We start from the raw sequence: 10150 nt of genomic DNA, 5'->3' as shown, positions 1-10150 counted from the left end.
TAAGATTCTTTCTCCAATTTCAGCAAATCAATTTGCTAGTTTAGTGGGCGATTTGCTCATCAATTTTAATGTCCAACTAAAATTATAAGGAAAAAAATGAAAAAAAAAATAGTGGAATGATACTTGTTCTCTATTTGTAATGAAATGAATCCATTTTCGATTTCGCAACTTACAGTGAAGTGAATCTCTCTTTATTTTTTTATTGTGTCATATATTCCTGATCACACATCTTAATCTTCCTTATAATAAAAACTAAGCGGGTGTTTGGTATGAGATAATCCATATGAATTATTAGGAATCTGATTTTAAATCTTATGAGCCCACTAATCATGTTTGGCCAAAGCACATTACTGTTAATCTGGATTCTCAAAGTAATTCGCTTTCCCACTCAATTGGTAATATATATTCTCAGCAGGGTTTGACTATCTAGATTACCACCAAAATTACCGATAGTATATAACATTATCAATCAATACCAAACATGGTAATGAACATTACCGGTCATTTTAAAAGTAGGAATCTATCTCAATGGCAATCTAGATTACCAGTAATCTCAAATGGTAATGTACCAAACTCCACCTAAGTGATAACCTGTCCATTGCTCGGCAAATTTACTATGAATTTAAAGTCAAATAACGTTTAAAGAAAATAAGAATATTAATAAGATTGAGAAGTGAGAAATAATATATTATCTTACCTCATAATCAAGATTGATAGATATAAGTAACATCTTATTTGGATACAAAGGAGTAGAGGGTTGGGGAGGGGAGGGGAGGGGAATAATGAGGAGGGGTAGAGAAATATAGCGAAACCCATATTTGGATAAAAAAAAAAGGGGGGGGGGGGGGGGGGGGGTGGGGTGGGTGGAGATAAGTGAGATAAGGTAATTCATCCCTTATTGAATAAAAAATTTAAATGGTTGGGAAAGGATAACTTTAATAGAAATACTTTTTTTTGCTTCGATATTTTTTACAATGTGGTGAAGAAGGGTGGATAATGTAGGCTCTTTAAGACAAAAATTTTCTAAAAGCCCTATCGCTTCTTGGTATAATGGACTTTTGTGAGATTTGCATGGATAAATCCCTCCTAATGTTGACCCTAAACTAATCCCTCCTAATTCTTCCCCTTATCGGTTAAATAATTCTATCCCTCCCTATCCCTTCCAGTCCCTCAATCCAAGCGTATAAGAAATATACTTTTTTTAATATATAAAGTAAAGAACAAAATATTATATATATATATATATATGATACTTCAATAAATATTATAGATATGTTGATAATAAAAGATGATTGCATTTAACATATATAAACGGAAAATAATCTACTTAATTAAATACAAATTAACTTCAAGATAATAAATCTCATTTCATCTTTGCACTTATAAAGATAAAGTTTATTCGTATAACTTACATCTATGTATGCTTATGTATATAATTATATATTCATATGCACATTGAGAGGAAGGAACAATTTGGTTTGGGGCCAGGAATGATGAAGAATTTTTTAAGGAAAAAAATATGGTCTACAAATTAACTTTTATTGTACTTATGAATAATAGCCATATTTATCATATTTATAATACAAAGACAATTGAATTATATAAAGAAAAGAAAGTTCTCATATCTCGATATGCCATTCATAATCAGCGAGTAATTTTTTCATCTTTTAAGGAAAAATCTTAATAAGTGATTAATATGTACCAATAATATGGACTAATAAGAAATGATTCGTTGAACTTGATCCGATTGAAAAATAAGGAGAAATCTATTTACAGAACCATATAAGCATTAAGAGTTTGCTTATTTAACTTATATAGTGCGTTTACATCACGTTGTTTGCTTTTTATATATTATAATTGATGTCATTGCTCTCAATTGCTCATTGAAAATCATTTTTCATTTTCTTCTATTTAAATTTAATCAATTGTCAAAGGCCCAATTACTGGTTTAGTGCATTGGGCAATTTCGGAAATTGAAGCCAGTCCTAGTTTGATTCTCCATTTGAGTGATGGGAAGGTTGGATTTGACTTAGATTCGATTTCACTTGCCTCCCGAGAAGATTCGATTCTTTGAAATACAAACCTTTTTTGCTCGAACCTTGAAATATGAACCATTAAATATGGCTGACCTCATCTATAACTCACATAATCTATGGTTCAAGTTAACCAATCAAGCGACGAATGAGTATGTCGGCAGAATAGAGCTGGCAGCTCTGCTAAGTCGTCGAGTATTTCTTTTCGTCGTGCAGCAAAGCGAGAAAGAAACGAAAGTCGCACTGCAACATGTTCTCAAAGCCGACTCGAGGAGGCTCCGATAAGAAACGTGTTGGGCATCTCTGGGATAGAGCCATTCATTGTCGTGGTATTTATTAAATTTTCATTGGGCTTATACAGATTTGAGTTTATTTCCACTTAAAAACTCAAATTGATAAGTGGTGGTACCAAAATATCATATAAATAATAAACCCATGGATATTATTTCATCTTTTAAGCTTATTTCCACTTAAAAACTCAAACTGATAAGTGGTGGTACCAAAATCTCATATAAATAATAAACCCATGAATATTCTTTCATCTTTTGCATATGGGATTTTGTAATTCTCAACACTCGCCCTCATGTGTAACGTATGGTCTATTTCTGACTACACGTTGTCACTTGCCCTTAAACACCCTCCTTCAACAACTGACCTCGAGACGGGCTCATCTTCCTTGCTCGGGCGAGGGGGGACTAAAATGAGGCGCTCTTTTTGGCTGCTCTCGATATTGTGTAGGCGTAATGCGAGCCCACTTGGACACGCAGAAGCGTAACCCGCGCTGATACCATATTAAATTTTCATTGGATTTATACAGGCTTAGGTCCATCTCTACTTAAAAGTTCAAGTTAATAAGTGGTAGTACCCAAATCTCATATAAACCCATGGATATTCTTTCATCTTTTTCATGTGAAATTTTGTAATTCTCAATAGTATTTGTCACAATTGTCGATTCATACGAACCGGCTACAGTTTTAAAAGTTCTAAGTTGTCGGGTTGATTTCGAAGTCGGCATGGGCGATCATAAATTTCTTCCCAAACCGCGGGTGAAGTAGGAAGGAAGCCCAAATTTCTTCATATTCGTTCTGTAATAAGTGTACGTTTCCTGAAATTTGGACCAACAAAGTCTTTGATTTAGGAGAATATGGAAATGGGCTTAAGTGGGCTGAAAATTTCTGAAATTCTTGGACCTGATGGGCCAAATGTAAAACCTTTTGGGCCCGAGGTCCAAATGTAAAAATCACCTATTTCTCTGTCGATCCCTGCGAAAGGCCTAAATGAGCATAAAACCTGGTCCTAAAACTCGAAGCTAGCGTTAACAGTTTAATTACAGATTCTTCACCGTGACGATCAGTTAGATTTTCTGACTTTGGTCCGTCAATTTGTTCTCGTGGCTGGCCGAGCGACAGAATGGACATTGTTCTCCGAATCCAAAGGAAATCGGGGAGGGGGCAAAATGATATATCCTAAATAAAGCCAGTGGAGTAAATTGTTGGGTTTATGTCCAATGGGCCCGACCACATTAATGTCGATCTACTACTTTTGCCTATTCATGTGTGGACGTACCTCAACAATAAATTCACCCGAATTCCATGCATACTTTTGTTGGACAAAATTGTCATTAAATGTGTTCACCATACAGACACGCATATATGTGCGCGTGTTTACATGTGACATCAGTTATTACATGCCCCGGTCAATATATTAAATCCTTATTTACATCTTTCAAGTTTTAATCAAATCCGAATCCAAGAAATGAACCTGAGATCCCATATTATCGGTAAATTATGGGATATATCGTAATCATTAGACCAACTTCGTTGTAACGATTCTCCTGTCTTGTGTACTATCTTGCAAAGGTGTCGGTGAGCAATGCCTTCGCTTTCGTCCTTGTTTTATCGATTTTTTTTTTATCAAAATTTTTGTCTTTCCTTTTGGCTATTTAGTAGTCTTCATTCTATTGGAAAACAAGAATATATATAGTCCTCATTCGAGGTGAGTCCGAATGTAAAAGGTGCGGTCCTTCTTTCTGGGGTCCGCAATTTAGAAATAGAACATAGAACGGAACAAAAATTTGACTGCCGTAATACCTACTCCGATCTCCAACCCCCACAGCAGTCGATAAGTCAAAGGTAGTTGACACATAGAAATCGCATTATATATATATATATATATATATATATAACCTCAGATCAGAGAGCTTTTGTAGGGAATGAGAATGGGTGGATGATTAATGACATGTGCACGGGCAGGTGGGATGATGATTGCATTGGATCCACCTCCCATTGTTAATCTACATTAGTGATTTGATCAAAATGTGCTTCGGATTGCAAAAGTCAATAACTGCGTGGGGTATGACTTGTCCATAAGCATCCGATGGATTATTCACAATATAGGAAAAAGCTCACACGAAGTACAATAAGAGCTCGTACATGAACATAAAATTTGTGGAAAATCTTTAGGGTTTGGCTTCCTCCAAATACCGCAATGGGAAATCTCATGACGAGAATAATGAGGGTGAAGTTGGACTAAGTATACCAAATACTCTTCACCTGCAGGGTCGAACTCCACAGATTAACAGATATGAGTTTTGGCCGGGCAAGTGGTGGCAAGGAATGACGATATAAGACAATAGATACTTGAGAGCAAAACTATTACCACGAGTAAGTTCTAACACGAGGCTGAAGATATATTATATCACATGATGGAAGGTAGGCGGGCTTCTGATTTAAAACTAGATTAAATTGCATCATTATTCTAGCAAATTAATTATTCCAAAAAAAAGTTAATTATTTCACGTACCATGCATAAACTTATATCATATTCATTCATTTATTTAATATAAATATATTTTTATATATGGGTGCTGACATATGTAGCCATTAGTTGGCCAACAGATCACTTTGACAATGCTAATAATAATGACAATAACAGCGACAATATTGACAATGATAATTATTATACTATAGAATTCCAATCTAATTAAAGTAACTTACAAAATGAGTAAAAAAGACATCAACCTAATTTGTACCGTCGCGAAACAAATTTGCTAATTTAGGGGAGGGGGAATCTCTTATTAAATACAAACATCATATCAAAATTTCAATTGCATCCCACTCCTTAATAAATTCAACTCTTGGAAGTGGTTCGAGCTATGATTGATTTAAAGTCATGATGACATGTCAACTTTTACTTTTGATACCTATTTCGTGAAAATTCCAAATATGATAGTAACATCAAAGTTGTTTTCTCTAATAAAAGATAGCATACGAGATAATATAAATTCAATTCCATCAAATATTTATAGTTTACTACAAGATGGACGAGGCTAGACATGTTATGCTTAATTATATTCTATCACAATGACCTAATTCCTTGGACTTGTTTCTTCTCGAAAGGCTTGGCTTTCGCATCGGAAAAGATCGGGAAGAAGCCTGAAAAATAAGAGAGACAAGACAACTTATATGGCTAGATCAATAAGTCCATCATATATAATATAAGTGACGATATGCATGGAGTCGGAGAGACTGAGAGCACATCACATGGCCCCATGAAGCAGCATATGACCGCAGCCCCCCTCCCCACTCTGACTACTCACCACCGTGCCCCGTCAGAGATCTCAGGTCATATTCCTCTGCGGCCGGGCTACGGTAGGACTTATTCAGATGACACGACACGTCATGAAGTCTTCCGGCATCAGTCCACTTGTCAGCTTACCATTGGGGAGTCAGGTCAAATGTCACGGAATCTCTCACACACCGTGGGCAGTGGACTGGTAGACAGTCCAAGGGGAAGACAACCATGTAATTCCAAAAATTTCACATTCAATTTTCAGAAATTTTATGGAATTTTCAACTCAACCAACTAATTCAATTCAACCCTTTTTTGTGCTCATTAATAACAGTGTTATTATTTATCAACATTTTTCAGCAAAAAGCAGGAATTTTTGCTTTTCCTCCTTCCTCCCTTTCACTCTCTTTAGGCCTTTAACAACACTACACAATGCTGCAGAGTGTGCAGAGTTACAACAGAGGAGCAAAACTAAAGGAAAGAATGCAGCAAGAAGGAAATGGTGGGGGAGAGGTAGAGCGACCCTTTTGGGATCTCGCAGATGAATTTATGGGAGCATAGAGATCTGTGTTGGTAAACGAAGGGGCCCTGCATTTTGGCGTTTGCTTAACGGAGAAGACAACCTCAGTCGCAGAAATCAAGGGTGGGTGGTTCTAATTCGAGAAATTAGGGGCAGTTCTTGCTAATGCTGCTTTGTGGACTCCCTTTTTCTCGCTCTCACTGTCCCTAAAGCTCAAAAGGTCCGGTTTTGGTGTGGTGTTGAAGCTTTGCCGTTGTGGGTCGATAAGAAAGGAGGGAAAAAGTGGGGTGTTTTTAGAAAGCTCGAGGCTTGTTGCTTGCTCTGGTTGCTCTCGAAGCTCGCTGTAAGCTCAGGCTTCTCTGCTTTCATGCCCGTTGAAGGTTCAACTTCTTCTCCCACCAACACCCCCCCCCCCCCCCCCCCCCCCCCTCTCTCTCTCTATCTTCGGAAGAAGTACTAAGTAGGACAATGCTCTGGTTGCTCTCGAGCAATGTGCTTCTCTTCTTGGGTGTTTCAGGTATCTAATTAGTGCTGATAGTGAACTAAGATGGGGGAGATGTGGAGTTGTGGAGATTACTGAAATGGGTCTTCTGAGCTTTGGATCCAGTGACTTCATTCGCAGGGTAAGTCCGTTACCCTACTGGAAATTTAATTTGCAAGTCATATTGTCCTCAAATTTCCACATTTCATTTCAAGTAAATTGGAACATTCTTTTGTCCCAATTACTGTTCTCATGACGTCAATTGCAATGAATCTGGGCATTTTTGGGTTAGTTTGTGAACAGTTCCTTTCCAGTGGTTTCTTCAGATGGGTTGAGTTTAGTTATACGAGAAAATCAATCGGTTTCTGATTTCGGCTCTCGCCTGATGGATGAGTTGTTTGTCTCTTTAATTTGCTGCAAGATTTAGAACAGTCCCTATAATTGGTCCTTCCGGCTCTCTGTCCGTTTGATGAATTGAAATTTTCGAACAAGGATGCACATTGTGATTTGTCATAAACTAAACAATTTTGTTCCAAAATGACGATCTCGTGGAGCGTAAACCCTCCTTACTGATGTCTACTAAAGGTCTCCTGAGTAGTGCTGTCCAAAAGGTTACTGCTTATTGCTCAAGTAGAGGAAGTGGCTGCAGCTAAAGGAAAAGAATGTTTGTATGGTCAGCCTTTAGTTTCCTTTTTTTTTTTTTCTTTTTTTCTCTCTTTAAACTTTTGCTTTTCTGCTTTTATTGATGGTTTCCTAGAGTTTTCGTCGATAGAGAGTTACAGATGTAAGCTTTGGGCGTTGAAGGGATAAACTGGAAGTAGGAAATCTCATTCACTATGTGGCATTGTCAAAAACTTAGGTGCTTTGTGCTTTTACTTTCCCTTTAATGGAAGACGAATATGCTTCTTCTTTTTTGCTTTGGGAAGACTTTACTTTTGGCTAATGTTGATTACTCCCAAGACCTTTTTGTAAATGCAATGATCATAGCCCTGAAAAGATCTACCTTCTTAGAATAATTCATAATTATGATGTCTCCTTCTTAGAAGAAATTATTGCTAGTCATTGCTGCATATCAAAAAAATTCTCGACTGCTTTTCTTTCACTGAACTCTTTTGGTTAAAATTAAAACCTAGGAATTTCCAGGTAGCAGTTTTTGAATTGGGATATGTTAACTTGCTCAGTCGATGTCTTGGTTTCCGAGAAAAATAAGTGTCTGATTGTGATTCATCTAAAATCGGTTTGAAGAAGAGGTTTACTGCTCATCTTCTAGGAATTCTGAATGGGACATCTTAAAGTACTTTAAAGCACTGAAACTTTCTGTTTACTTGTCAGGTGAAGAGAAGGAACTGCTTCAATTCGAAGAGCAAGCCAGAATCCCTCTGATAAACACAAATATGAGGCAAAAGACTACACTTCTCGGAGTGCTACCTTTCCTCGTGCACTTAATTATCCTCCTCTCTCATATAAATGGCGACATAAATTCTGATAAACAAGCTCTCCTAAATTTCGTCAGTTCTGTTCCTCACGCAAGGAGACTTAACTGGACTTCCACTTCTCCTATTTGCTCTTGGGTTGGAGTCACTTGCGACGATGCAGGTTCCCATGTGATTGCACTCCGTCTCCCTGGGATTGGACTTATTGGTCCAATCCCTCCCAACACAATCGGTAAGCTTGATGGTCTCATATCACTTAGCCTCAGATCAAACCGCCTGAGTGGAAACCTTCCTTCTGATATACTCTCCCTGCCTTCGCTCCATAACATCTTCCTTCAAAACAACAACTTCTCGGGTGAAATCCCATCGAACTTCTCTTCGAAGCTTTCAGTAGTCGACCTCGCATACAATTCTTTCTCTGGAGAAATCCCACCTACCATTCAAAATCTGACCCACCTTACTATTTTATACCTCCAGAACAATTCTCTTACTGGGCCTATTCCCAATATTGATGTTACTCAGTTAAGAGCTTTAAACTTGAGCTACAATGGCCTGAATGGTTCAATCCCAACTCCCCTTCGGAAGTTTCCGCCTTCTTCTTTTGAAGGAAACACTCTACTCTGTGGATCACCCTTAAGAGGGTGTGCTTCCATCTCTCCCTCGTCTCCTCCTTCCCCTCCTGTTCCGCAGAAGCCGAGGCCCTCAAAGAAGAAGCTGAGTCTCGGGATTATAATCGCCATTGGAGCAGGTGGAGTGCTACTACTGTGTCTCTTACTCTTGATACTCGTCCTATGTTGTCTGAAGAAGAAGAAAAGCCGAGAAGACGGCCCTTCTGCAAAGGGGAAAGCTGTAAGGGCTGAGAAGTCAGAGGAGTTCGGGAGTGGGGTCCAGTCGGCTGAGAAGAACCGGTTAGTTTACTTCGAGGGCTGTTCTCATACTTTCGATTTAGAGGATTTGCTCAAAGCTTCAGCAGAGGTTCTCGGCAAGGGGACCTGTGGAACTACCTACAAGGCCATCTTAGAGGACGGGATTACTGTGGTTGTGAAGAGGCTGAAGGAACTTGTAGCAGAGAAAAGAGAGTTTGAGCAGCAGATGGAGATTGTCCAAAGAGTCGGGAACCACCCGAATGTGATTCCACTTCGCGCATACTATTACTCAAAGGACGAGAAGCTTCTCATTTATGATTTCATACCGGGTGGAAGCTTCTCCTCATTATTGCACGGTATGTTCTAAACGGCTTTTCAGTTCCTAGCTGTAGCAACAGTTCCTCTGTAAAATCTGAATTTTGTTTTTGGATGCATAATTGTACAGAAGGCAGGGGAACCCCGTTAGATTGGGGATCAAGAGTGAAGATTTGTCTTGGGGTAGCCAAAGGGATTGCTCACATCCACTCGTCCGGGCCCGGGAAGTTCATCCATGGTAACATCAAATCCTCGAATGTCCTCCTCACGCAAGATCTCCAAGGTTGCATTTCCGAGTTCGGGCTTAGCTCGATGATCCGCTCCCTTGTGGTCCCACCAAGGCACGCAGGCTACCGAGCCCCTGAGGTCATGAAGACCCAAAAGCCCAGCCAGAAGTCTGATGTCTATAGCTTCGGGGTCCTCCTCCTGGAGATGCTCACAGGAAAGTCGCCGGTCCAGTCTCCTCGGAGGGAGGATGTGTTCGACCTCCCCAGGTGGGTCCAGTCGGTCGTCCGAGAAGAGTGGACCGCTGAGGTGTTCGACGAGGAGCTCCTCAAGGATCGGAACATTGAAGAGGAGCTGGTGGAGATGCTCAAGATAGCTCTGGCTTGTGTGTCTAGGATGCCCGACTCGAGGCCGACCATGGATGAGGTCATCAAGATGATCGAGGATGTCCGGCCCTCTGATTCCGAGAACCTCCCATCATCATCGTCATAGGACTCACACAGAAGGATTCAGATTGCATCCCCTCAAGTGTTGATTAGTGTGTGCGGTTGGAGATTCCATTTGAAGATGTGCTAGTCCGATTGATTTTGATTAACCCGAGTTCGACTGACAATAAAAGGCATCAGATTGTGTTGTTTTCCATTTAACATTTTGTGTTCTGACAGATTCATTGAGGTTGTTGATTCTCACCCCATTTCAGTTGTCAA

General features: G+C 39.3%; 1 protein-coding gene across 2 annotated transcripts; it reads left to right on the top strand.

Annotated features, from left to right (window-relative positions):
- The first annotated feature begins 5962 nt into the window (after positions 1 to 5962).
- On the top strand, positions 5963 to 10137 carry LOC116202431 (probable inactive receptor kinase At5g58300). Of its 2 annotated transcripts, none has more exons than XM_031533985.1 (4): positions 5963 to 6503; positions 6641 to 6746; positions 7937 to 9259; positions 9352 to 10137. In XM_031533985.1, exons 3-4 carry the CDS (start codon positions 7999 to 8001, stop codon positions 9933 to 9935), a joined length of 1845 nt encoding a protein of 614 aa, XP_031389845.1. In that variant the 5' UTR covers positions 5963 to 6503; positions 6641 to 6746; positions 7937 to 7998; the 3' UTR covers positions 9936 to 10137. The 2 variants fall into 2 exon arrangements, with proteins under 2 accessions (XP_031389845.1, XP_031389837.1); XM_031533977.1 differs by having other exon boundaries at positions 5969 to 6503; positions 9349 to 10137.
- Positions 10138 to 10150: the final 13 nt, after the last annotated feature.

Source organism: Punica granatum, chromosome 1, assembly GCF_007655135.1.
Source record: "Punica granatum isolate Tunisia-2019 chromosome 1, ASM765513v2, whole genome shotgun sequence".
In the NCBI taxonomy this organism is placed as follows: Eukaryota; Viridiplantae; Streptophyta; class Magnoliopsida; order Myrtales; family Lythraceae; genus Punica; species Punica granatum.
This window is presented reverse-complemented; position numbering and strand designations above follow the sequence as displayed.